Source organism: Pelodiscus sinensis, chromosome 2 (genome assembly GCF_049634645.1).
Source record: "Pelodiscus sinensis isolate JC-2024 chromosome 2, ASM4963464v1, whole genome shotgun sequence".
Classification (NCBI taxonomy): domain Eukaryota; kingdom Metazoa; phylum Chordata; order Testudines; family Trionychidae; genus Pelodiscus; species Pelodiscus sinensis.
In genome coordinates, this window is record NC_134712.1 from 251,951,556 (window position 1) to 251,977,070 (window position 25,515).

At 55.3% G+C, this 25,515-nt stretch overlaps 1 protein-coding gene across 7 annotated transcripts; it reads right to left on the minus strand.

Moving 5' to 3' along the window:
* Positions 1 to 1,482: 1,482 nt before the first annotated feature.
* Positions 1,483 to 24,884, minus strand: LOC102460631 (zinc finger protein 777-like). 7 transcript variants are annotated; one of them, XM_075919763.1, is made up of 9 exons: positions 24,643 to 24,884; positions 23,847 to 23,922; positions 20,266 to 20,667; positions 17,627 to 17,753; positions 15,853 to 15,966; positions 15,580 to 15,693; positions 14,577 to 14,690; positions 3,841 to 3,954; positions 1,483 to 3,058 (listed from the first exon to the last, which is right to left on the minus strand). In XM_075919763.1, the coding sequence occupies exons 3-9, from the start codon at positions 20,650 to 20,652 to the stop codon at positions 1,998 to 2,000; spliced, it is 2,031 nt and encodes a 676-aa protein (XP_075775878.1). In that variant the 5' UTR covers positions 20,653 to 20,667; positions 23,847 to 23,922; positions 24,643 to 24,884; the 3' UTR covers positions 1,483 to 1,997. The 7 variants fall into 7 exon arrangements, with proteins under 7 accessions (XP_075775878.1, XP_075775879.1, XP_075775877.1 ...); XM_075919764.1 differs by having other exon boundaries at positions 20,266 to 20,700; positions 24,643 to 24,883; XM_075919762.1 differs by lacking the exon at positions 23,847 to 23,922 and having other exon boundaries at positions 24,643 to 24,883.
* Positions 24,885 to 25,515: the final 631 nt, after the last annotated feature.

Here is a 25,515-nt window from a genome sequence, read left to right on the forward strand (position 1 = left end):
GCCAATTTGGTAACACGGCTCTGGCCACCAGGGCTTGGGAGTGGTGATCCGGGAGCAGCCTCCCCAGGCTGTAAAGGCAGCACTGGGCTGGGTTCCCTAGGGCGGGGGTGGAATTTCCATCCCTAGAGGTGTTTAAGTCCCAGCTTGACAAAGCCCTGGCTGGGATGATTGAGTCGGGGTTGGTCCTGCTGTGGGCAGGGGAGGACAGGTGGCTCGCCAGAGCAGGCACATGAGGAGAACCAGCTTAAAAACCGATTCCACACTCATATTGGTTCCCACCTGTCACCTCCACCCCTTGCGTGGCTGCCTCTGATAGCGAGGCAGCAGCGGAGGGGTGGGGGGGGATGAAGCGGCTCCGTGTGAGCCAATACGTGCAGGGAGCCGGCTTGAGAGCTGGCTCCCCACACGTACCGGCTCCCATCTGCCCCCCTCATCCTCCTCTCTGTCATCAGAGACAACAGCGCTGGGGGAGGGAGGGCTTCGGAGCTCATGGGGAGCCAGCTCTCACTTGCTGGGTGGGCCCCAGGAAAGCCCAGGGGCTGCCGCTGGCAGTGGGTAGAACCCAAACTACCTCCCAGCCAGCGGCCGCTTTTCGCTTGCACCAGATCGGACCCTCCCTGGGCCTCTGCCAGGCCCCAGAGCTGGCCTGGAAAAAACAATTCTCCATCACACTCACCAGTAGGCAGGGCCTGGCACAAGTGGGAGTGGGAGCCGGCCCTCACCAGGGGAGGGAAGGAGCCGACGCACAGCAAGGGCAGCACCTTGCGAGGACCGGGGTGCTCTGGCCAGTCCCCACTCTGCACTAATTAGGGGCCCAGCACATCCCTCCAACCCTGCAGGGTGGGGGCCTGGGCCTTCCAGAGCCAGGCCCCGAAGCAGCCTCATCAGTCCTGCCACCCCCTTTCCCAAGCAGAGAGACAGGCTACCAGCTGCCGCAGACACACAGCCGGTCCCACTCAGGGCGGTGACAGCTGGTGACTCAGCTGGGGCAGGACACGTGCAGGCTGGGGCGCTGGCTCGACCTCCCTTAAGGCGGTTGAGGGGGCTTCCTGACCCCAACAGGCTGTTTTCCAGCCTTCATTCCCCTCCTCCCCCCCTTCACTAGGCTCCTGTTCTCGCCCCGATTAAACCCCTTACCACGGCCTGCCCACACGGCCCTTGCCAGCAAAGCCATGTGGCGCCTGGTCAGAGCTGGACGGCAGCCCGGACAGGCAGGAGGCTGCAGGCAGCACAGGCCCTGTACCTGGGGGCTATTCCAGAGCGGTTCTCAGCCCTCGGCACCGCCCGGCAGGGCATCCCACAGCCTGCCCCACAGCCAAGAGGTCTGTCCCCTCCTCTGCAGGAGCAGCATGGGGCCCGGGCTGGGATTCTGATACACACACACACCTCATGGGGTTGGAAAAGGACAAGTTTAGGACAGGCTGGGGAACCTCTTTCGGCCAGGGGCCACTGATCCACAGAAAACTCAGGCTGGCTGCAGCATGAGGTACACAAGCCTTTAAAGCGGTGGGTGGGGAGGTGTGTAAGGGTCTTTAGCTCCGCTGGACGTTCATTCCAGAGTCCGGGCCTTTGTCTGCAGTTTATGCCAGGATAGTGCTCCACCCCAGCAAGGGTCGCATTTCCACAGAGCATTAACGGACTCCTACACCTGCAGTAGAAAATAATAGAACCTTAAAAAACCCACCAATCCGAAATCCCCAAATAAATTCCTCTCTCGGCATGCTATCGGGGTTCCAAAGGAAAGCTTTATAATAGTTACAGCACTCTAAGGACCGTCTCACAGGTGAAGGGGCCAACCTTGCTAGCCCGGGCCTATAGCTCTCCGCAGCACCTGGCTTGCCTTCCTTCTTCATTGGCTCCTTTTCCAGCCGGCGTGACGCTGTCACTGTAGAGACGCCGGACGATCTGTGTCCCGCCACTGCCGGCCCATTTCCCGCGGAGCCACCTGCTCTGAACACCGGGGCCTACGGCCGCCCCCCGCTCTCCCCGGCGACGCCTCAGAGGCCGCTGGCGTGGAACGCGTCAGGCATGCTTGGGGGCTCTCGCGAGTGCACCCGCCAATGCTCGCGGAGGTGCTGCTTGCGCGTGAAGTTCTTGACGCACTGCGTGCACTGGTAGGGGCGCTCCCCTGTGTGGATGCGCTGGTGCCCCAGCAGGTGGTGTTTCTGGGAGAAGCGCTTCGGGCAGTGGGGGCAGGGGTAGGGCTTCTCGCCTGTGTGGATCTGCTGGTGCTTGAGGAGATGGTGTGTGCGGCTGAAGCTCTTGCCGCACTCGGTGCAGTGGTAGGGCCGCTCCCCGGTGTGGATCCGGTAGTGGTTGGTGAGCTTGGATTTATCCGTGAAGCTTTTTTCGCACTCGGGGCATTTATAGGGCCTCTCGCCCGTGTGGCTCATCTGGTGGCGGATGAGGTGGGAGGAGCGGCTGAAGCTTTTCTTGCAGTAGGGACAGTTCAGGGACCCGGGGCCCTTCTCCGCGTGGGTCCGCTGGTGGAGGACCAGGTTGATGTGCAGCCGGAAGCTCCGCTTGCACTCGGTGCACACGTACAGCCTCTCGCCGGCTGGCGGGTGCAGGGCGCCAAGGCTGGGACGGAAGCTGCTGCTGCACTCCATGCTCGGACACCTGCCGCTGGCTGGCTCCCACGGGAGACTGAGCATCTGGGCTAGGCCTTGCTGCTCGGCAGGAAAGCTGCCGACTCCCTCTCCCGCGGGGGCTCTGGGGTGCAGCAGGGAGTGCGGCTTGTGGCCGAGGCTCTTTGCACAGGGGCCTGCCCTGGCATGACTCCTCTGGTGAACGATAAGGCTCTTCCTTAGCCTGAAGCCCTTCCCGCACTCGGCACACTTGTTAGGCCGCTCCACAGCCGACTTCCTCTGCAGAATGGCCACGGGCCTGGTGCTGCTGAGACATCTCTCAAGCTGAGCTGCTCCCCTCTGTCCTGGGTGGTTCTTCAGCTGGGATCCCGCCCGGCCCCAAGCCTCCTCGAGACCCGGCAGAACAGCCTCTCTGGCCAGGGTCGCAGGGCATTCCTCCTGCTCGGCTTTGATCAGGAACTCGTAATCCGCTGCACGGGAGACAGAGAGCGAGATTGGGTTTAAACCTTGTGATTAACGAGTGTTATTTGTCAGCTGCTTCCCGGCACGCAGCCAGGTTTCCACAACTGTGGGCGTAAACTCAGAGGCTCCAAGTCGTGGTCCTCAGGAGAGGCTGGGGAGTGTGCGCAGGCCCTGCTCATCAGGAAGCCTAGCTGGGGTCACAGCTGGAGGGGAGCAGTGTGGGTAGGGACGTAGAGACAATAGGAGACGCGCTGGCGTGCTCAGAAGACAATGGGGAAGGGGAAAAGGGGAACGTACCTCCTGGCTTCCCAATGTCCCACCCACCACTTCCCTCCCCACGGTTTTCAGTTCGGAGCCCTGTGTGCCCCTCCGCAGCCAGGCCTCTTCCTTACTCCGCAGAGAGGTGGAGGGAGGCCCCCATGTGCTCCTGCTGCCTCATTTACTCATGACACTTCTCAACATAGCGCCTATTACCTTGGGCCGACAGGCAGCAGTAACCCTAATCCCCCTCCCCCCCAATACACGTCACTGCACCCACTGCAGGAGTTGCAGGGTGGGCTCCAGTGGGCAGTGCTGTGAGATCAAATGGGTCCCTTCTGCTCTGCAGCCTCCTTTTGCCCTGTCCCCGGTGCAGCACCCCTGCAAGAGGCTTCGCCGGCCGATCTCCCCGGCCAGCACAGAGCCACCCCCACTCGCTCCAGCCTTTCCCGCGCTGGGAATTCTCTGCCCAGGGCACGCCTCTGGCCCATCTCTGCAGGGCGCCACTGCCTTTCGGCCACTCGTAACTCACCTGGGCCGGGCTCCGGCGGGAGTTCTCGCTCCTCCGCATTGCCTGGCTGCCCCACACTCGGCTTCTCCTCTTGTACAATCCAGGAGAAAACGCCAGGCTGGGAACGTGCGTAGTCTAGGGAGAGAGACATCAGGGGCCATTATGTTTAGGGACCCGGCCGGAGCACTAGCAAGAGAGAGAAACGACAGCTAGAACCAAAACCTTGAGGCCAGGCAAGAATAAAACATCTGGGAGGAGACGAGTTTTGGGTCTTGCAACCCACTCAGGGCCCCAGGCCACCAGGGGACTGGAGGACTCACGTATAACACAAGCATTAAGGCCTCCCTCAGCTACAAATCCCAGGAAGCGTCGCCACGACCCCCAGTGTAGACGCAGCTCATCCCAGCAGGAGTGTTTCTGTCCGTGCGGTAACGTTGCCTCCCCACGTGGCCTTACCAAGCCGATCAAAGCATTCTGTCGTGCCATTGACACCAGAGGGAAGCCAGCTGGGTGGGAGGGGGGGTTCTCATCCATGACTGACATGGCTTTGTCGTGCAGACCTTCCCAAGGGTGCTCCCGTGAGCCCAGGGAGGGATTTTGAGAACGAATCAGCCCCAGGAGCGAGGTCAAGGCTGGCTGCTTAGGGGAAGTCATGGTGCTCTGGAGGCTGGACTCTACCTCCTTCACCACCCCCTTCTATGTGAGAGCAGCCAGGGCCCAGGAAGAGGGCAGCAGGTCGAGGACCATTACAGACCCAGGAAAGGGAAGATTTAGGGTATGTCTACACTACCACCCTAGTTCGAACTAGGGTGGTAATGTAGTCAACCGGAGTTGCAAATGAAGCCCGGGATTTGAATTTCCCGGGCTTCATTTGCATGTTGCCGGGCGCCATTTTTAAATGGCCGCTAGTTCGGACTCCGTGCCCGCGGCTACACGTGGCACGAACTAGGTAGTTCGGAATAGGCTTCCTATTCTGAACTACCTAGTTCGTGCCGTGTGTAGCCACGGGCACGGAGTCCGAACTAGCAGCCATTTAAAAATGGCGGCGCCCGGCAACATGCAAATGAGGCCCGGGAAATTCAAATCCCGGGCTTCATTTGCAACTCCGGTTGCCTACATTACCACCCTAGTTCAAACTAGGGTGGTAGTGTAGACATACCCTTAGCAACGGAAGGTTTCTGGTCAAACAGGATAATGCGGGGGACCCGCAAGAGGCCCCAGACGAGCCCACGAAAGGCAGCAGCATCCCAGTTCCTCCAGACCCTGTCGCTGTAGCCGTCAGGGCTGGGCAGCTCGCCCCTCGCAGTGCAATGGACCATGGGCATTTCAGCTGGTTCCTTGTCAGGGGGCACCTGGGGCAGGCAGCAGCCTCTGTGACAACGCTCCCTCTTCTTCCAAGAAAAGGCACTTCCACGGTTTGGCATTTCCAAGCAGCGGTGGGGCCTGCAGGTGGCAACCAGGGACCAAGAGAGCTGGAGGGGAGGCCAGGAGCCGGGAGGGACCGTTTCCAGGGGATTCACTGTCAGAAGAACAGTTCTTCTGACCCACATCCTAGTGGTACCCCTGCTCCCTGCCCCCCTACCTGCCTCCAGCCGGGACAGGGGAGGAAGAGAAGGGGCTCATTGAACTACACTTCCACCAATATGATCTATGCCATCAAATGCCAGCAACGCCCCACTGCCATGTATACTGGCCAAACTGGACAGTCTCAACAGGAAAGAGTTAACGGACACAAATCAGATACCCGAAAAGGCAACACACAGAAACCCGTCGGAGAACACTTTAACCTGCCCGGGGCACTCAATAATGGATCTCAAAGTCATCATGTTGTTTCCGGCCAATTCTACGGGGAAAATCCACAGGGAAGCCTTGGAACTTAACTTCATTTACAGGTTTGGGACCCATCACAAAGGTGTGAATAAAGACATGACCTAGCTAGCACACTGCCTTCCACATCCTACTGACCTAACCAACCAATGGGTACTTAAGAGCAATTTGCACCTTCTCTATTAGCTTCATGTAACATGAACACTATAATTCATTATTTTTCCCTTCCTTCTCCCCTCCATCCCATATTTATTTCAGAACTGGACTGTTAATACTCCAGTCATTGAAGATCACGAGCCCATCTACATGGTTTGTTCATCTTTAAGGTGCTGCAAGACTATTGGTTGTCGTCTAAGTTTACTAACTCGGATCCCCCTCTGAAGCTTTTGGCTCTTTTAAAACTGGCTTCCACAGAGGAGGCCTGGACTCACGCTAGGAGGGCTGGCCACTGACCCCACTGTGCCTCCAGATGCTACTTGGGGAGCTGTGTGATTCTGGAGGGCTGAGGGCTATTTCTTCCCAGTTCCCGGCCCAGATTAGTTCTGAGGCCTGAATCCCCACAGTGCCCCAACTGTTCCCATCTAGATTTCTTCGCTTCTCACCTGGGCGGAGTGGCTGGACTGTGAGGGAAGTGATGCTCATCTCACCTGGCAGCAAACAGCAGTCTGCTTCCTATCTAGGGCAGCATTAGGGAACGGAGACTTCATGCAATGCCTTTCTGAACGCCTAGGCAGCTCAAGCAGAAATTGGTTTAATTCAAAATCTTGGGAGTCAAAATGTTATTGGCCCTTTGCTTTCTTCTACCTACCATAGTGCTAAGGGGGCTCGCACGTACCCCTGAAGCATTTCAAGCAGAAAGACAGAGACACAAGACCAATCCACTTCTCTCTCTCCCGAATGGTCTGGAACACAGTCTAACCACAATTAATTGAAAGCCCAACCCTGGAAAACACACTGCCAAGAACAATTCTGCACTGGCCTGGGTGGGCAGGCAAATAAAGACTCAGCAGAGTAGAGATGACAATGTTCTAGGACTTCTCTGCTGTGCTTGTTCTCTTTTTGTAGGGGATCCTGAATGGCCTAGAAATCACCGCTGGTAATTGCCCCGTTTGGAAACAATCGTCATCTGCGCAGGCTACTGAAATCCTCCGGACTAGGGACAGGATTGCTGCAGGGCATGGACCAGGCTTGAAACCAAACACCTGAATTCAAGGGGCTGCTGCTTCGGAGGGATTACCAAGAGCTCCTTTGGCATCTGTTTGTTGGAAGGTCTGGGACTTCCTTGCAATCAAGGCCATGCTGGGTTCGGTGCTGAAGCCTGCATGCTTGGACTGTGGAAGGTTAATTTTACCACTAGGAGGATGTCTGTTTGGGCTGCCTGGACCGGATCCCAAGTGATTTCATGGCTCTGTGTCTACACGCCAAGTTCAGGTTATAGCTGCCATCCGGCACGGGCACTGGCCCGTTTGGAGCTGGTCCTGGGGATGCCACACATACGAGGACTCTTCTCTCACATTTCTAAATCGTTTATCTTAACTCAAGTCTCCCTGGTGTGAAGTTTCTCTCAATGGAGAAGGGCTTGGGGTGAGCGAAGGGAGTGTCGCAAGAATGTTCCCTGGCTTCAGGGTTTGCTCTTCGCAGCAGAATTCAGTTTTTAGATGTGCCACACCGGGAGCTCCCAAATGAAAGAAGTCCAGAGAGACTTCCATAGGAGCTCCGTGGTATGGCCTGTGCAGCTCCTCCCCCACCGCAGTTCTCCCCAGAGCTGCTGGCCCAGCTTGGACTTGTGCACAACCAACCCCCCACGAGAAGGATCTCTCAGAAAAACATTTCCCCAAACTCAGAACTTCAGTAGTTTGTTCAAGGTTAATTTTATTGTCATTAAAAACTCAAGCATCTACTTCCGGCAAGTTACCCGGCACTTTACAGAGACCGGCTCCCTGCGCTGGAGAGCTCACAGTCTCAACAGTATGCATTTGAAAGGGAAATAAGGGAATGAGGTGGAGCAATTGAAAAACAACAGCTGCTAAAGAATTGGTGAGTGTTCGTGTACTGGACAGAGAAGGGTTCTTCCACCTACCCCCGGCCCGATGTTGGTAAATGCTACGAGGGTTTCCTTTTGCACACCTGCCAGGCCCTGAGTTTGGCCACTGTCAGCAGGCAGGACACTGGGCTGGATGGACCTTTGGCGTGACCCAGTCCGGCCGTTGTTATGTGTTTCTGAAAGCTCTGGGCTTTATCCCTGTTGCCTTCACATGGTTCAGGATTAGGGATGTTAAATTTAGTTTAATCAACTAGTCGATGGATTTTCCGACTAGACTAGTGGATAAGCGGGGAAGCTGCCGCAGGGTTAGCTCCCAGGCCAGGAGCTAACCCCCCTGTGGCTTTGCCTGTTGTGTGTTTTAAGAGCCTCTCAGCTCATAATAAATTAAAAAGGCTGGTGCGCAGCAGGAGGGACCCAGCGCGAGCCAGGAATCAGCTATTCCAGGCCCCCCCCACTGCGCTTCTGATTTTTAAATGTATTAAGAGCCAGTAGGCTCTTTAATACATTTAAAAAACAGGCGCAGCACCTGGGACTGGGCGTGAGCCAGGAATCAGCTGATTCCCAGCTCATGCCCATTCCCTGCTACCCCTGCCTAACCTGCCCCCCGCAGAGACAGTGCTGGGGGGAACCGGCTTTTAATCTGGCTCCCGTTCCCTCCCTTGCAGGGGGAAGGGACTAGTCAAGGGACTAGTCGACTATCCGATAAGCTTTTGCTTATCGCATAGTCGACTAGTCACTTGCATCCCTATTCAGGATGACTTGGTGCGCAGTAATCTGGCCAGAGGTGCTCGTGGATTATTACACAGTGAAAAATGCGCGCGCGCACACACACACACACACACACACACACACGATCAAAACCCTCAGAGCCACTGGGAAATCCAAGAGCTCACCAATGCTGGGAAAGGTTCTAAAATCTTCTCAACTAAAAAGCCAGCACAGTATATTACACACAAACTCCCACTGCACGAGGACCAAACAGTCACGGACTGTTTAAAAACCCCCAACCTCCCTCGGGTTTCCTTTGCTTTAAACCCAGCGTGGCTAGGGAGTGCAGGTGGGCCCCACACTGGATTCAGGTAAGGAGAGGGGAAAGGGCCCGTAAATGGCTGGAGTCCCCAGCTGCACCCTCCCACCATGGGAACTGTCCAAATTCAGCCTCCTTTGCTTAAATGAGCTAAGACAGGACTGTCCTGAGGACCCTAGCCCTGCCCCAACGTCAATCCCAAGCCAATGTCTCTCCAGAGAGGCTGCGGAGGGTTCTCCCTGCTGGTCTCCTTGTCTCTTCCTTTGGTTGTCTCTTTCCCTGCGGCCCACACGGCCTCTTCTGTTCCCAACTGATGCTGAGGAGACCCCTGGATCTGGCTGCCAGACCCAGTCACAGGCCCAAACAGGATCCCAGAGAGGACGCTGTAGTTTCTGACCCCGGGTTAACATGGGCTGGGCCTGCCTAGTGACTAGCTAACGCAGGTTTTAAACCACGTCAAATGGCAGGGTTAGCCCCAGTGAATCTGGCGCCTAAACATTTCGACAGCATTCCACGTAAACTCTCGCAGCTTGGTAACGTGGCGCGAACAGTCTTGGAGCAAGGCAAGACCTGATCCCCCAAAAAGGAGTGTAAAAGAACCGAGAGGAGAATAAGAGAAGCAGACACACTATGAGCTACACAGAAAGGAAACCAAATACTATAGAGACAGGAACAATACTGACCAGGTCATAAATAAATAGAAATATTATGATACAGGCACCGGGAAAGAGAGACACTCGAGACTAATTCACCTGCAATACAACCTCAGTGTTTGCACTGTCCGAGTCTCAAACAGAGGTATAAAAGGAAACCGTGCGAATGCTCCCTCCTGCAGAGGTACTCACGGGCAGGAAGTCCTGGGCCAAATTCCGATCACAGTCGCTGCTGCACAATTACACTGGAGACTTCAGTGAGGTTCCCCCAGATTTACAGCATCATTTGGAAAGAATTTGGCCCAACTGTTCTAGTTATGGCTCCCGGGAAGTGAGTGTCAGGGCTGGAGAAGGAGTTGGATGCATAGTTCTAGGAAACTCAGCAGCTGCAGAGCAAACTTCCTCGTCCCTGCCCCACCCCAGCAACTGTTTCCCTGGCACCGGCACAGCATCAGCCAGGGTGGCATTTTGTGTCCAGTGCATGTATACATTTAATAACCCGTAGACTGTTTGGAGCAAATACAACACATCACTAACCTATGGAACTACCTGCTGCAGGATAGCGTCAAGGTGTTGCTCACATATTGCCAATGTCAGATGAACAGCAGAAACTCCCAAGAAACACATTTCGTTATCGCTTCAATAAACTAATTCGATTCACTTTTTTAAAACTTGGAGCATTTTACATTAGAAGTATTTTTGAGTTAGCTGTGAGATACCGCATCACCCCACCCCACCCCCACTCGGGCATGATGTTGATGTGGCACACTCCACCGTGTGCGTCCAAGGGTTTCTTTTGAGCATCTGTCGCAATTAGCGCAGAGAGCCAGCAGAGTGAGCAGGGTGAGCCCTGGGCGAGCTAGAAGAAGATGCTGTCCAGCAGCGCCTCTCTCATGTTCTGCACGTTCACGCGGTTCCTCTCGCGGGTGTGGATTTTTTGGTGTTGGAGCAGATGCTGCTTTTGCGTAAAGCTTTTTGTGCACTCGGCACATTGGTAGGGTCTCTCACCCGTGTGGATCCTTTGGTGTCTAATCAGGTCGGAGGGGTGGCTGAAGTTCTTCCCGCAGTACGTGCACATTAAGGTCCCTCTGCCCCGGCCCGTGTGCATTCTCTGGTGCGTGAGGAGGCTTTTCTTCTGGGAGAAGCACTCCTGGCACTTGTTACACTTACAAGGTCTCTCTCGCACGTGGCTTTTCGGGTGCTGCCTGTAAGGTGACTGGAGGTTGAGGCTTTTCATGCTTTTCGGGGCACCGTAAGGCTTGTCCGCGGGCTGGCTTCGGGGGTGGGATTTCAGGCTGTGATGTTGTCTGAAGCTTTCCTCACACTCCACGGAGCCGTAGGCACCCCCGCCAGGGTGGATGCTTTGGTGCATCGTCAAGCGCTGCTCGACCACGAAGCTTTTCTCACGCTCGGTAGGTTCATAGCATCCCAGCTTGGGGTGACTCCTCTGGTGCATGGTGAGGCTCTTTCTCAGCCTGAAGCTCTTCCCACACTCTGCACACACGTATGGCCTCTCACCTGGGCAGGTTCGCCGGGAAAGAGTTACAGTGTTGTTCTCCCTAAGGCTTCCTTCCCCGGGAGCCGACTCCACTGGCCTGTCCTTTCCATGGCTCCTTGGCTGCATTGCTGAGCTGTATGGACTATCCAAAGGCGTTCCCTCGCCCGGAGTCTGGAGCACATGGCCTTCAGATATGCCACAGAACGTCCTTTGCAGCTGCCAGTTCTTGAGAGGATCCCCGTGCCTCAGCAGCTCAGTTTTGAACATGATTCCGTTATCTGCTGGAATAAAACAAAAATAAAATACAGAGACGTTTATTCGGTCTGCTTGGGATAAAGGAAACCTGTTAACCATTCCCAATTCATAACAAAAGCCCATCACGTTAGGTTTCTCCCAAGCCAACGAGCTAGAAGGGTCCTGCGTACTACTCTGGCTTTAGAGGCGCCCTGGGTGAAGCGCCGGATTCCAGCAGTACCGAGTATCCAGCCCCTTGGAGACAAGGGCCGCAACAGCTTTTTTCTCCCTGTTTCCATGCGTGGAAACAGCCGACTGGTCCCGAGGCTCTAGCGAATCAGCCGTGACACGTGTCTTCCCAATCTAGGCTCTCGTGGTTAGTGAACAAATGCATTTCGCTGGATGGAATTCTCCCCAGGGCAGAAGACTCACCCAGGAGACTCAAGCCCTCGAAAGCTGCTCTGTAAAGCCACACTACAAATGCCATCAGGCGTTTCCATTGTCATGGACTCTTGGCTGCTCCACAGCTGCCGTGCATAGGTTACAAAGCAAGCCATTTGTGGCTACAAGAGCTGCAAACGCAGCCTGGGATCCGAGCGGCAAGATGGGCTCTTCCTTATTGCACTACGTCACGCATCCCCCAGACTCCCCAAGCTGGCTCTGGTCTCCCGGGGATGCCTTTATCACCTCTTTTGCCTTCCGTGGCTCTGCGCAGGCGTAACGGACTGGCCCTGTCGGGGAAACGAAGGAACACTTTTGCTGATGACGCACGAGGATTCCAGCCCGCTCTGTTTTAACCGTATTGCCTTCAAGGCGAAAGAGTTTCCCTGAGTCTCCCTTGCCAGAAGACGTGAATGAAGAAACCGGAGAGGCTGCTGAGTAAGAATGGGTCATGACCAGTGTTCCCTGTAAGCTGAGCACTTGGGAGGCCACCCAGGAGATTCAGGTGGCGCCTAGCTGATTGGCAGATAGTCCACTGCTGCTCACAGCTGGCAGCATGAATTTCTATTGGTGGTGCACATCTGCACTTGTGGTGCATGGAACAAGATTTATCCCACACATACATGGAACGGGACTGCGCTGTAAGAGCTGAGGGGAGCCCTACAGAGATGTTCTGCACTGGGTGAATTTCAGCCTTGGGGAAGGCCGATCACTGGGTTTTGTGGATACCCTGAATACTGATTTTAAACCAGCTCTTTAACACAGTCCTAGTGGTCGCAGACCCCCCCTCACTCCTGCCTGCGGCCAATGGTCCCTGGCTTCTGTATACGGCAGAGGGCGCTTGGTCTGTGGCGCCTTGCATGGCACGGCCCGCCCACAGTTCTTGTAATGGCCTTGGGGCCAGAGAATCCAACCTATTTCTCTCCATGCCTCAGGGACATGCAGGCAGCAGCTGGAGCCCCCGCATCAACTGAGTTACAAGCGCATCCACGCAAGAGACTCTCTACAAAATGGAGAGACGTAGCAACAGAGCAAAGCATTTAACCTTCGCCTTGTCCAGCAGCGACTGAGCAGCCGTCAGTACAAAAGGCTGGACACTCGGTAGCTGTAGCCTTCATGATGAAGCGGTCTCAGCCGTGTCGGCCCACACGGCTTGTCCTCGCAGCCCGTGCCTCTCCTGCTGGCTCTCAAACACAAGCCCCTGTCCTCTGTGCTCCCCAGAGGAGTCCCTCTGTCCATCCTCGCAACCCCAGCAGGGAGCCGGGCCAAGCCTCCTTATAATCCTCGATTTGGGGCCTTGTCGGCATGGAGACCTCACCAGCAGGAGGCGCTCTCCACGCACCACGGCCACCTCCACATGTCAGCCTCTTTCACTGGGCGCCCTTTGCCCATGCAGCCTGTGCGCCTTTGTATCCAAATGGCTCAGCTGCTCCCGTCTTTCCCAGGAACCAGGGTGGGCACTGATCCCTTTGCTCCCTTGGGAGTAGCCACGCAAACACCCTTCTCAGGAGGCGGCACCAGAGCGTGCGGACTGCGCCCCGCTCCTCAGGCAGGACCGACCTCTGTTTGTGAGCATGGATCCGGTGACGACAGGTAAGATCACACAGAAGGTTTCAACGTCAGGACATTTGCCACAGTTCTTTGGTCCCTCCTCCTCTCCAAGCCGGCTTCAGGCTCTGTCCAGAACCCTGGCACACTCCTCCTGCCCCAGAGAGACCAGACCACGCCAAGCATTTCACTCCAGTGGGCTTAGCCACGAGCACGGTCACCCGGACCCAAACCCAGCCAGAGGGCAGTAGGCAGCGTACTGGTAAAATCACAGCTCCCCAAGTTGGGGAGCCAAGCAGAGAACAGGCTTGTTTCACATCGAACGACTGGAAGGAGGAGGAAATGGCGTACTAACGAGATGGACGAAGGTCACTGATCTGGCCGGGTTGCAAACATAAAGGAGGGGAGAGGGCGCATCAAGAGAAAATAACGTGGGGAAGAAACAGCGCAAGGAAATTCAATCAGGAAAAACCAAAGAGCGCGTCCCTGGGGAAGGAACCAGGCTCCACGCACACAGAGTGGGGGGAGGAACCCGTGGGCGGGGATGGCGTCTCAGTTAGGTAAGAGCTGTCACTGCACGGCTGGGGGCGAAGAGAGCCAATGCTGTGGAGGCTGCACAGAGACACCCCTCCCGACGGGGCAAAGAGGGCACTGGCTCTAGCCCGCTGTTGTGGGACGGTACCTGGACTCCAGCTTCCATTTCTACACACTCCAATGCCAGGATTAGGGAGGAGGTGGGAGGCATTGTGGGAAGAGCCACAGTGATCTGGCCTGCCAGGGCTGATTTAGGAGCAAAACTTTCCTGGCCAGGTGCACAGGCTGGGAATCTAGAGCATCATGCCTTTGAGATACCCCAGCTGCTCCTGAGGGATGGGTACCCGGCTCCTGCTCAGAGCGGGAGCCAGCCCCTCTGCTCCAGCAGGGTGATGGGGGCCGATGGCAGGGAGGCAGTGGGCACGGGTAGGGCTCACAAGACCCCAAGCAGGCCCGACAGACTCAACGGGCCCCACTCCTGGTAGGCAGGCCCAGCCAGAACCATGGAGCTGACCCTGGGACCCACAGTGTGACCAGGAAGTGTCCCTCCCAGCAAATGACCTCATCTTCTTTCATATCCCAGGCCCTCCCCGGCTGTTCTCTGTCCCCCGCACGAGGGGGTCACTGCTCTGGCCCAGCAGCGAGAGCAGGAGCCAGCATTGGTTTTATTGGGGGTGGATTACTCCACTGTGTGAGCTTCCATATTTCTAGTGGGGAGGAGGGCAGGGGGGAATTCTGTACTGGATCGGTCCTGCTTTCCTTGTCCTCAGAACGGCTCTGGACCCTGGTCCCCCTCTCTCCTGTCACGGCCACTTGCCTCTCACGAGCTTGCAAGGACCCTCCCGGCTCCACCCGCTTCTTCCCCCTGTCCCCCGGGAAGTCCCTGCCGGGCGCCGGCTCCCCCCTCTGCCTCACGCTGCCCAGCACTTTGTGAGACCGATTGTAACTCACCGGAGCTGGGCTCTGCGAACAGTTCCACCTCCTCCGCGGCCCCCTGCTCCTCCGCACAGAGCTCTTCCTCTCGCTTCACCCGGGCCACGCCGCTGGGCTGGGGAAACGGGCGCTCTGGGCATGGAGAGAGACGAGCTGGGAGTCCTCTTTGCCCGCATCACAGCACCCTTCTGTCCCAACCTTGCTCCAGCCATAGGGCAGGGGTGGGGAATCTCAGGCCCAGGGCCGGACGCGGCTCCCAGGTTGCCTGGATCTAGCTCCCAGGTTGCAGCCCTGGGGAGCCCGAACTGGTGCTCCAGACCCACCCCCCCTCGCCATCCTCCCATGGGGCTGGAGCACACACAATCGACTAGCCTGGGCCCCCCTCTGGGGTGCGAGAGGAATGTGGGGATTGTCTTTCTCCTCCTCAGTCAGGGGCTTCTCCCTTTGCTTCTCACCTGTGTGCGGCCCACCATGGATTTTTCTGTGGGTCGGCAGCCCCCCCACCCAAAAAAGCTTCCCCAGCCCCGCTGCAGGGCTTTGGCACAGGCCCCCTCCTCCCGCGGCTTCGGCTCCCTCTGCCCCTTTCCCAAGAGCTTTCCCCAGCTCTCGCAGCAGGGGCCTCTCACGCCAAGCTTTCTGGCACTAGGGACGCAAATCCCATGCACTGAGCCAACCTGTTAAACCGTACATTTAACCAGTTCATTGATTAAATGACCGGGGGGGGGGGCACTGCTGTCAGGGGCTGCTACAATCCCCCTGCGTCGCTGGCTCCCAGCCTGCACGGGCTCCTAGGTCAGGAGTTGGCAGGCTCACGTGGGCTGGGAACTGGCAGCCCTCCCCGCCCCCTGCTGCCACTTCCTCCCCACACAAGCCTGCCAACTCCCAGCTCGCGGGGCTGGAGCAGCCCCCTGCCCACAGCAAGTCGAGAGGCTAACCGGCTCCCCGTTCACATCCCTAGCTGCGACAGCCTCCTCTACACCAGACACCCACCAACACCCTGAGGTTTCGACACAGCACTCACCAATTCGGGGCTGAGCCGCGATCTCGCTCTCCTGCGAGCTCTCTCGTCCCTGGGCGCAGGGCTCTTCCTCGCCTTCCCTCTGGCAGGACCCGTCAAGCGTGTATCCCAGCGACTCTGTGGGTGGCAAAGAGAAAGCCCATTGTATTGCGCTCCCATCGCTACGCTTTGACTGCTGACACAGCACTCAGCTGCTCAAAACGCCTTTGGGCCCTACTCAGATTCACGGGCAATGACCCCCGGAAAGCCCTAAAACAGGGAAAAGACAACGAGTACCTGCGCCGGGCTCAGCAGCGATCTCTGCCTCCTCCGCGTCCCCCTCCGCCCCGTCGCAGGGAGCATCTCCTCGGTCAATCCGTGCCAGCAGGTCGGGTTCGGAGAGCGCATAGTCTAGTGATGGAAAAACAAGTCAGCTCCCTGGCTCCATGCTGCACTGAGCAGTCAGAGATTTGAGGCACCGGTCACTGGAAGTGAGGCGTAACAGGAACAAAGCTCCTACAGAAACAAAGGCCTGGCGAGGGAGGCCTGCTGAAGTTCAGGGCTTTCCTTGCAGGGGAGAGTATTATTTTCCAGGCACTGAGCCAGGCCACGTCTACACGGGGAAGGTTTGGTGACAAAAGTGCTGTGGACATGCAAAACTCGCTAAAAGTGAAAACCGGTCAAATCAGTTTTTCTGCTCCCCTCCCCCAACCCGTTGTCGACATTTCATGGCCACATTGCTCCGTTGCCAGGGGAGCTAGCAAAGCATTGTGGGTAAGCATCCCGCAGTGCAATGTGGTGGGAAGGCAGAGCTGCGCTTCCTGGGATTCGCTCGTAGCTCTGGGAGCTCTCCGGGCTGAGGAATGTCAGAGCAGCAGAGCCGTCTCTCTCCAGCCCTCCCCCTTCAGCAGCAGCCTGCCGCTGGGTTCCTAGCACGGCAGAACAGGAGCACTCCAGTGATTTGCTCTTTGTTTGTTCCCCAAACAGAGCAGCTCACTCAGCTGTCAGACACTTCCCAGAGCTATGAAGGGGGAGGGGTACAGGTCTGCAGGGTAGCAGAGATCACAGAACACTGAGCAAAGCTATCAGGGCAGGTATTGTGGGATACTGGCAGAAGCCAGTTCTCTCGGTAAAACGAACAGCAGAGTCCACACTAGCTTGCTGTCAACAAGAAAGGGAGGGGAAAAGACAAAAGTCTCTTACAGGGATGGAAGTTTTTTGTCACCAAAAGTCCCACTGCAGCGTAAACGCTCTCACTGTTTTGAAGCTAAAAGGCAGGCTTTGGTGACAAAACATGCCTGTGTAGACAAGGCCTAACTATTAAGCTACTTCCCTATTTATTAGCCTGCAGGCAAGCCAGAGACCCTATAAGGAGTAAGTGATAGCTATCTGGTATCCCCAGTTCCTAAGACCAGAATGAGAACTCACTTGGGTTTTTAGTCTCCTACTTAGAGCTAAAGGCTAGATTACAAGTATCTGATCCCACTACAGGCTGTGCATTGATACCTCCCCTTTGTTCAGTTTTTCTCCCCACCTGACCCCGCTCTCCTAACTACTGCCTTTAATCTACCCTGTTCCCTTCAGAACAGGTGAGGTTTCCAACAGCCCAGGTCTCTCCAACACACAGGTCAGCTGCAGACCGTCAACGCCTCCATAAACACTGGTGCTTGTGTACTACACCAATAGCACACATGATCATGCCTCTCTCTAGCTACAACACCTCTGTGCACGTCCCACCTAACAAGTCTCTGCCTCTGGTGTTCCTCCTCTTTAATCCTCCTTTTTAGATGCGACAGCGGCACCACACATGGAACACAACAGGTTTCTGGATGCATACTTCCAAGCAACTGCACCCATTATCCACAGCCGGAGGGCACTGAAGGAGGAGAGACTAGGTCACCCTGTGTATCCTTCAATCTAGGCTGGTATTAGTAATGGGGAAAAAACGTGCTGATCCAGCCCAAAGACTCAATGTCGTGTGCCAGTCCCAGCTGTGAACAACAGCCCTGTGGAGGAGCAGGCCCACGAATACTGGTTCAGGTGTCCTGCAAGCTCAAGAACGTATATTTACCCAGCGAGATGAGAGATTCGTAGTTCCCCTTCATCACGTTCTTGTACAGTTCCTTCTGCCACTCCTCTAAGTTCTGCCACTCGTGCTCAGCGAAGTACACGGAGTCGTTTTCAAATGCCACCGGGACCTGTGATCGCAGATGGTACCGATTCAGCCCCTTGCACGATACCCCAGTGCCACCAACTCAACTGCCCCTTTCATCTTCTTCAGCATTAAAGGGGCGGGGGGAAAGGAGTGGGCACAAGCACATTTCTCATTATGATCATTTAGCTTTACGGCTTCCCAACGAGCGCCAGGCACGGCACGGCAACGTGCGGTGCTCCCCCTCCGACGGCACAAAGCGAGGAGAGGCTCAAGGGGGAGGGGCAGGACTCAGCCCTCCAGAAGAGCACCATGGGAAGCCCATGTCAATTCCAAAGCCCTGCTCCCCTTGGCCCACGGAACCGTCTCTGAGCAGGGCTTTCCAAACGGGTTTTCCCTCGTGACCCAGTTGAAGAAAATCGTTGATACCCCCACCCAACATCACTTACAGCTTTTGACTAGTGTGCGGGCCCCAAGGTGGAGCAGGGAACAGGGGGCTTAGGGTGCAGGAAGGGGGCGGCAGGGCTTACGTCCAGCAGCTCCCAATCGGCGGCGCAGCAGGGGTGCTGAGGCAGACTTTCCGGCACACCGGAGCACTCTCTGCCCCGGAAGGGGCCAGCAACAGGTCTGGCTCAGAGGCTGAGATGCACAAGGGACTCTACCCGCTGCTCTCACCTCCAGACACTGCCCCCCGTCCAGCTCCCAATGGCCGGAAGTGCAGAGCCAGTGCTCAGGGCAGGGACCACACGGAGCTCCGGGATCTCTCCTACCTAGGAGCCGGATTTGCAGATGGCCGTTTCCAGGGCACAGCGTGGTCTGTAGTGCCAGGGCATTTAGGATACCTGCCTTTGCTCCCCCCCCGTTGGACACCTGGTCATCCTACAGCAGAGGTGGGCAGAACCAGGCCCGGGGGCCGGATCCGGCTGGCCAGACATTTCCCTCCAGCCACCCAGCTGTGAGTCTGCACCTCTGCCGAGAGCTTGTGTTCAGCTGCCCCTCCCCTGCCTTGTGCCTTCCTGCAGCCCAGCTACTCCCAGGATTCTCCCTCAGCTGTGCATCGTAGGGGAAGGGAGAGGGAAACCCGGCGGAGCTGCTCCAGGTTGAAGCATGGCTGGTGAGTGACTCCCAGGAGCGGCTGCCCTGCTTGTAGGCTTTCAGTGCTCGCTTTCACGCCTGTCCCTCATGCCCCACCTCTGCAGGGCAGGGAAGTGGAGATGGAGACAGCAGAGCAGGGCAGCTTTCCCTGTCTTAAAGAGACAGCGTGTGGCTTCTCTCTGGAACGTACCCAGCAGCAGCCAGCACTCGCACACACACAGTCACCGTCACACACACACTGCCCCACGTGTGCTCCCAGTCTCTGTGCCACACACTCAGTCTGTGTCAAAGTAGGTCTCTCTCACAGTGTCTCTCTTTCACACTCACACACTCTGTAGGCCCCAGCCCTACCCCCACCCCTTCTGCCTGCTAGGAAGCCTGCAGCCAGCCCATGGCCACGTACCAACATTCATGATATGGGCCCTTATGAAAGTTACTGCCCACCCCTGACCTACTGCAAGGGAACCCGGTGCCCGGCATCCACACCCCAGACCTGGGTCATGGCCCGGACTTGGGAAACCACTGTCTAAGGGCGGGGCTGCGTGGGGATGAGGCCCCAAAGCATGGGCTCACTCCCCTCACACACACGATGGGCGACCAGCTTAACTGCACCCCGTGTATTACTTCAGGCACTCTTAGGCCTACTCCTCTCCCAGGGTTACTGGGGCACTGCAATACCGCTCACCCCAGCATCCACAGAGAGCCAAGTTTACTGGGTGAAGGATTTATAGTAGAGGATGTGTGGCAAGCTTCATGGTCAGCAGAAAAAGTGATGAATAATTATCTAGTCTCGGACCCCGTTCAACGTCAACCCGGGTTTGATTTACTGTGAAGGCAATGGAGCCTTCTGAACTGGGTTTGCACCAGATGAAGTTGTGCTGCAGGAGAACTGTGGTGACATTTCAGAGATGGTCCACTTCCTGGTGATCTGTGTACCTTGAACATCATTGATTTGCGCACACACACCCACCCACCCACCCACCCCGCTTTTGTCCAGTAACTTCCCGTACAGACAAGCTTACTTCAAGAGTAATTCCAGGCACATCCCATTTTCCTGGCGCAAGCAAGCCATGACCTTGTTTTATGTTATGCTAAGAGGGAGCTGAATTTGGTGGGCCTAGCTCTTACAGTTTAGGAGGAGTTTTTGTAGACAGACAGACTGTCTGTACAAAATAGACTGCACTAGATCTCAGAGGAAAATGAACATGTGGCGTTTCTACATCAAGATGTAGGAGTGATCAACTTACAAAAATAAAGACTCCTGGAAGAGTGAAACCTTCTGAAAATGTTCAACTCCCAAAACACAAGGTGCCCATCTAACCTTCGACTTTCCCAGAGAACTCTCCACGGCCAACATGCCACATGAACACAGTGTCAGGCAGACAGGAGTTTGGAATGTTAGAGTCAAGAAACATGAGGACTAGCACACTTCAGTTCTCCAATACTATTAGCTACAGCGTTACCTTGGGGATTTCCCCTTTAGTGCCTGGGGGCAGTCTCAGGATCCAGAAGTTCCTGTTCTTCAGCAGGTTCTCCATGTTCTCCAGCCGTCGCTGTAGCAGCCCATACTCCTGGATCAGTGTACCCAGCACAGCCAATTTACTCTCCATTTGGTTACCAAAGTCAACCACTGTTTTCTCACAGTCAAAATATTTCTTCTCTGTTGTCACTGTTCGACGCTCCAGGTTCAGTAACCGTGTGGCGTGAGAGTCAACCTTCTTTTCCACAGCCTGAATTGCAGCTAGAACAGTCCAAAGTGAAATCTCGGCAGAGTTTGGCTTCGTCTCATGAGCAGAGGTTTGTTGCGGAACAGTCGGAGGTTGGACAGACGTCCGCTGCTGAGGCTCCATGTCCCACTCCTGATTCTGAAGAGAATGAGATGAAGTTGGGGGTCCCAGCTGCAAAGGGAAAGAGTGAACGAACTGCTCTCTACAGGCCGCTCGGCACTTTCTGTGGCTGGATGTTTATTGGTCCACGTTCCAGAGACCATGAAAAGCCTGTTAACACTCAAACACAATTAACTTGCCAGTTTTGTAACAGACATTTATCTAGCTCTGGGCTGAAGAGGGAGAGCTGTGTGCACAGACAAGTGCAGTGTTTTACGAACATTTGGACCTGGTCCTCTTTTTCAGTAATGCCCTAGCACAAAGGAGCCTTATATGTTAATAGGGAATCAGGTTCTTTCATTCGCTTTGCACTGTTTACACTTCCAAAATGGCTTGCAAGCCAGTTGAGGCCTTTTCCCTTACATTGATAACCAATTTTTGCCTAACCCAGCTTTTCCAGACACAGTGACTTGTGCTTTTTAATACAAGATGTTCAGTTCCGGTTGGTTTGTAATGCTCCTGATGCACATATCCAGCAACTCTTTCTCTGGCAAGGGTCAATAACATGCAGCTACAAATACTACCACCACTACTGTCGCCCACCTGAGGCCTAATGTCAAACCAATGAGAGGGAGAGCTATGTGTGTGCATATTCATATTGGGAAAAAAGAGAGTCCTCCTCTATTCAATTCTGACATTTCCGTAGTGTCTTTCATCAGAAGAATCTGACCGCAGAGCACTTTCCAGGCTATTCAGTCACTGTGTGATTTGGAGACAAAATGCAAGGTAAGCATTGCCATTCCCAGATACATTCTGCTCTCAGTCACTCCAATATGAATCTAGCGTAACTCCACAGGAGTCACTCTGGATTTGCGCCAGGATAAATGAGAGAAGAAATTACCCCACTGTTTAAAGGATCATGCTTGCCCTTAGAATTAGAGATGACAAAAGGGAGCACTATTAACTCCTTTTCTAGGCCACGTCAGCAACTGCACAACTGAGTTGACTTAAGTTGGGCAACAGAAGCAATTACTGAAGTTTGTCATGCCCACGCTCCCCTCCTCCTGGTAGCGATTGCATGTCCTCACCCACAGTGTTAGCACTGACTTGAGAAGGACAGCATGGTGGTCCGAGAACACTCCCATGTGGAGCAGGAGCTGAGAGGCCAGGGGACAGCCGGGATCCAGCATGGAGCTCTAAAGAATGCACAGCATGGGGACAGTGGGGCTCAAAGCTGGAAAAAAAAAAACCCCACTCCTTCCCCCATGTTCAATTTCAAAAAAAAAAAAACAGGGACTCTAACAGCAGCAAGACTGACATTCTAGTCAATTTCATGGCTCCAGCTATTAGCCGCCCTGGCAGCTAACAGGTGATGCAAGGAAAGTTGGGTCAATACAGACATTGTGTCACCCAAACGATGCCATCCTAAGCCCTATGCCTCTTACTGAGGTGGATTTACTAGGTGGGAGTAGCGGGTGAGTTACAGCTATGGAGAGGACACTACAGCATGTACATTTAGAGCATGGGTTTGTGGTTAGCTGCCTTACATCGAGGTAACTTGGTAATGTAAAAACGCCCTAACATTATCTTAGAACTGGAAAAAGTATAGAGAAGGCAATCAAAACAAATAGGGGTGTGGAAAAACTTCCATATGAGGAAAGGTTAAAAAGACTGGAGCTGTTCAGTTTAGAAAACAGACAATTAACAAAGGACATGAGAGAGGTCAATAAAAATCACAACTGATGCGGAGAAAGTGAATAAGAAAGTGTCAGTTACCCCTTCCCGTAACAGAAGGGCCAGACACCAGCCAATTCAATTCACAGGCAGCAGGTTTCAACCAAACAAAAGGAAGTCTTTCTTCACACAGCACAGAGTCAGCTGTGCTGCCAGGGAATGGCATGAAGACCAAAGCAGAACTGGATTCAAAAGAGTTAGATACGTTCACGAAGGAGAAATCCATTCATGGCTATTAGCCAAGATGGTCAGGGGCACAATCCCATGCTCTAGGTGTCCCTGCACTTCTGACTGCTGAAACTGGGACCAGACGACAGGGGACAGATCACCTGATGGTTCCCTGTTCTGTTCTTTTCCTCTGAAGCATCTGGCATTGGCCACTATGGGAAGACAGGACACTGGGCTAGATTGGTTTGTTGGTCTGACCCAGCATGGCCATTCTTATGCAAGAGGTTTCCGTTGAATTTGTGGAACAACATGGAATTATTTTGGGGGGTCAAAACAACACGTATCAGTTCTCACAAGTGTTCAGCAAATGTTGCCCGTCATACACTTCAAAGGACTCGAGAATAAACTTTGGATCAAAAAATGAGCTTCGAGGGGAGTGGCAGGTGCTCAACAGCTCTTAGTACTTGTCCCCTTGCTGGGGACGTAATTTTAGTTTTAAAAACAATCCACGTGGGCTTTCAACTCAGTTCTCTTTGCCTGACAAACACAAAGCCCTTCCCCGTGTGACTGCTCCCACTGACAATGGGACGAGGCATAAAGATTGCTCACACAAGAGATGCACAAGCCACTGTGTGTGGAGTTCAATAAGACTTATCAAGTGTGGTTTAGACTGAGAATTAAAATGTAATCACAGTACTAAACACTATTTACATGACATTCGTTTGTACCTCTCTCCCTGAGGCCTATGCAGCCATCTTTGTATAGAATTTTAAAAAATAATTTCCAACACCAAAAAAAAAAAAAAAAAAAAAAAAAAAAAAACCTTAAGATGGAGAGAGGCTTTGTTGCATTCAAGGAAAAGAACCATCTAGTCATCTGGGCCAGTCTTCTAGAAAGAGTGGTGGGAGAACTGCTGCTTGGAGACTTTGGACAAGACCACACAAAGGCCTGGAAATGGACAAGATAATTGTCTTGGTCTCACCTGCTTCTCAGGTACCTAATCCAGACTTGTCTGGTGCTTTATTTTTCTTCAATTTCCAATTGCTTGGTCTAGACTTGTGCTTTTTTCTTTTAAATTGATATTAAATCAACACACTTATAGATGGATAGCTGCAGATTTGCAGGGCTCTGCTTTATATCCACAGGTAGCTGCATGTGTGGATGTGGATATCCACGGATAATTTTTGCAGCTGGGGATGCAAATTTTGCATCTAGAACTTGGCAAGTGTGCGGCCATTTGCCAGGATCCACCTCTGTGGAGGAAGCTCTGGGTACCAGCTTAGCATTCAGACAGAGCTCTAGTTCTAGACACTTACAGGAAACCAATGGCTCAATAGCTCCTGGCACAGAACATACAACCAGTAACAGTCCAAGGCTCTGACTTTTCTGCATCTGCATTGGGAATGCAAGAAGTGGGTTTAAAAGCTAACCGTGTAAGCGCTGAAAGCCGCCGTGGTTACACGCGACTGCGGCTGTGCAGTACGAAGCGTAAATAAGCTTTATACGGCAGAGCCCGCAGCAAGGCTTCCCCAGGAGCAGGGCCACCAGCTCCTCTCGGGCTGGCTCCCCGCTGCAGGGAAGGCGCCTCCTCTCCAGGAGTGGAGCCGGCAGTCTGGGCCTGCCCTGCCCGAGGAGCCGCGTGTAGCCTGCGACGGGCCAGCCACGGAAAGGGGTTGCTCTGGCCAGCAGCGGGCCCCTGGCCGGGGCAGGTGGGGAGCCGCTCCAGCTCGGGGTGTGAATGTGCACGTGCCCCAGGGCGAAGGGAGGAGGCGGGGAGAAGAGGCCGCAGCGCAGCCGGGGGCGGGCAGGGGCTGGAGCTCGCGGGGAGCCGCCCTTAAGCCAGCTCCGCGGGAGCCGCCGTCCCCCCCCCCCGCCCGCGTGCCACAATGGAACCGCCCAAGTTCGCTCCACAGGCGCTTCCGCCGCCCCCCCAACCACCGGGCGCTTCGGGATCGGGGCCTGACCCCCCCCAGCGAGCCGGGGGGGGGGTGGAGCCGGGCGGGCCAGACGGGGGTGGGAGGGGCCCCTCCGGACCGGGCGGCGGGAGCTGCGCCCCGGGGGGGGGGGCTCTGTGCCCCCCCCCCGAATCCGCCCCGCTCCGCCCCCCGTTACCTGGGCAACGGCCCGCTCGGCCACGGCCTTTGTTCCCAACCAGGCGCGGGCGGGCTCGCCCCTCACCGCGGCGCCGGGGAGCTCGGCGAGGGCGGGGGCGGCGGGACCCGAACCCGAGTCCAGCAGGTTCCCGGCGCCGTCTCGTCACAGGCCGGGCCAGGACAGAAAACGGCTCCCCGGAGCAATGGGCCACTTCGGGCTCACTGCGCGTGCGCGCCCCTCCCCACGGCGCATGCGCACGGCCCCCCGCTGAAGCCGCGGCCCTTCCCTAGCCTCGTTCTGGGGGCGGCTTGCAGGAGCGCGTGGGGGTGGCTCCGGGTAAGAGTCGCTGCCAGCCGCTGCGTCCGGCTCCGCCAACGGGCCCCCAGAGAGCAGAGGGAGAGCAGGTTGCACTAATGTGTGCGTGAGTGTGAAAGTGTGTGAGTGAGTGTGTGCATGTAAGTGTGAGAGTGAGTGGGTGTGAGTGTGCATGTAAGTGTGAGTAAGTGTGTGAGTGTGCGCATGTAAGTGTGAGACTGAGTGGGTGTGAGTGTGCATGTAAGTGTAAGTGTGAGTGTGTGAGTGTGCGCATGTAAGTGTGAGACTGAGTGGGTGTGAGTGTGCATGTAAGTGTGAGTAAGTGTGTGAGTGTGTGCATGTAAGTGTGAGACTGAGTGGGTGTGAGTGTGCATGTAAGTGTGAGTAAGTGTGTGAGTGTGTGCATGTAAGTGTGAGACTGAGTGGGTGTGAGTGTGCATGTAAGTGTGAGTAAGTGTGTGAGTGTGCGCATGTAAGTGTGAGACTGAGTGGGTGTGAGTGTGCATGTAAGTGTGAGTAAGTGTGTGAGTGAGTGTGCATGTGTGAGAGTAAGTGTGGGTGTGTGCACGTAAGCGT

Excerpts from the sequence above, each read along its gene's own strand:
- LOC102460631 (XM_075919763.1), bottom strand. The coding sequence starts at position 20,652 with ATGGAGCCTCAGCAGCGGACGTCTGTCCAACCTCCGACTGTTCCGCAA. Across the intron at positions 14,691-15,579 it reads CGCGGCTCAGCCCCGAATTG|AGCGCCCGTTTCCCCAGCCC; the intron begins GTGAGTGCTGTG and ends CTCCATGCCCAG. Across the intron at positions 3,955-14,576 it reads GTTCGCAGAGCCCAGCTCCG|ACTACGCACGTTCCCAGCCT; the intron begins GTGAGTTACAAT and ends CTCTCTCCCTAG.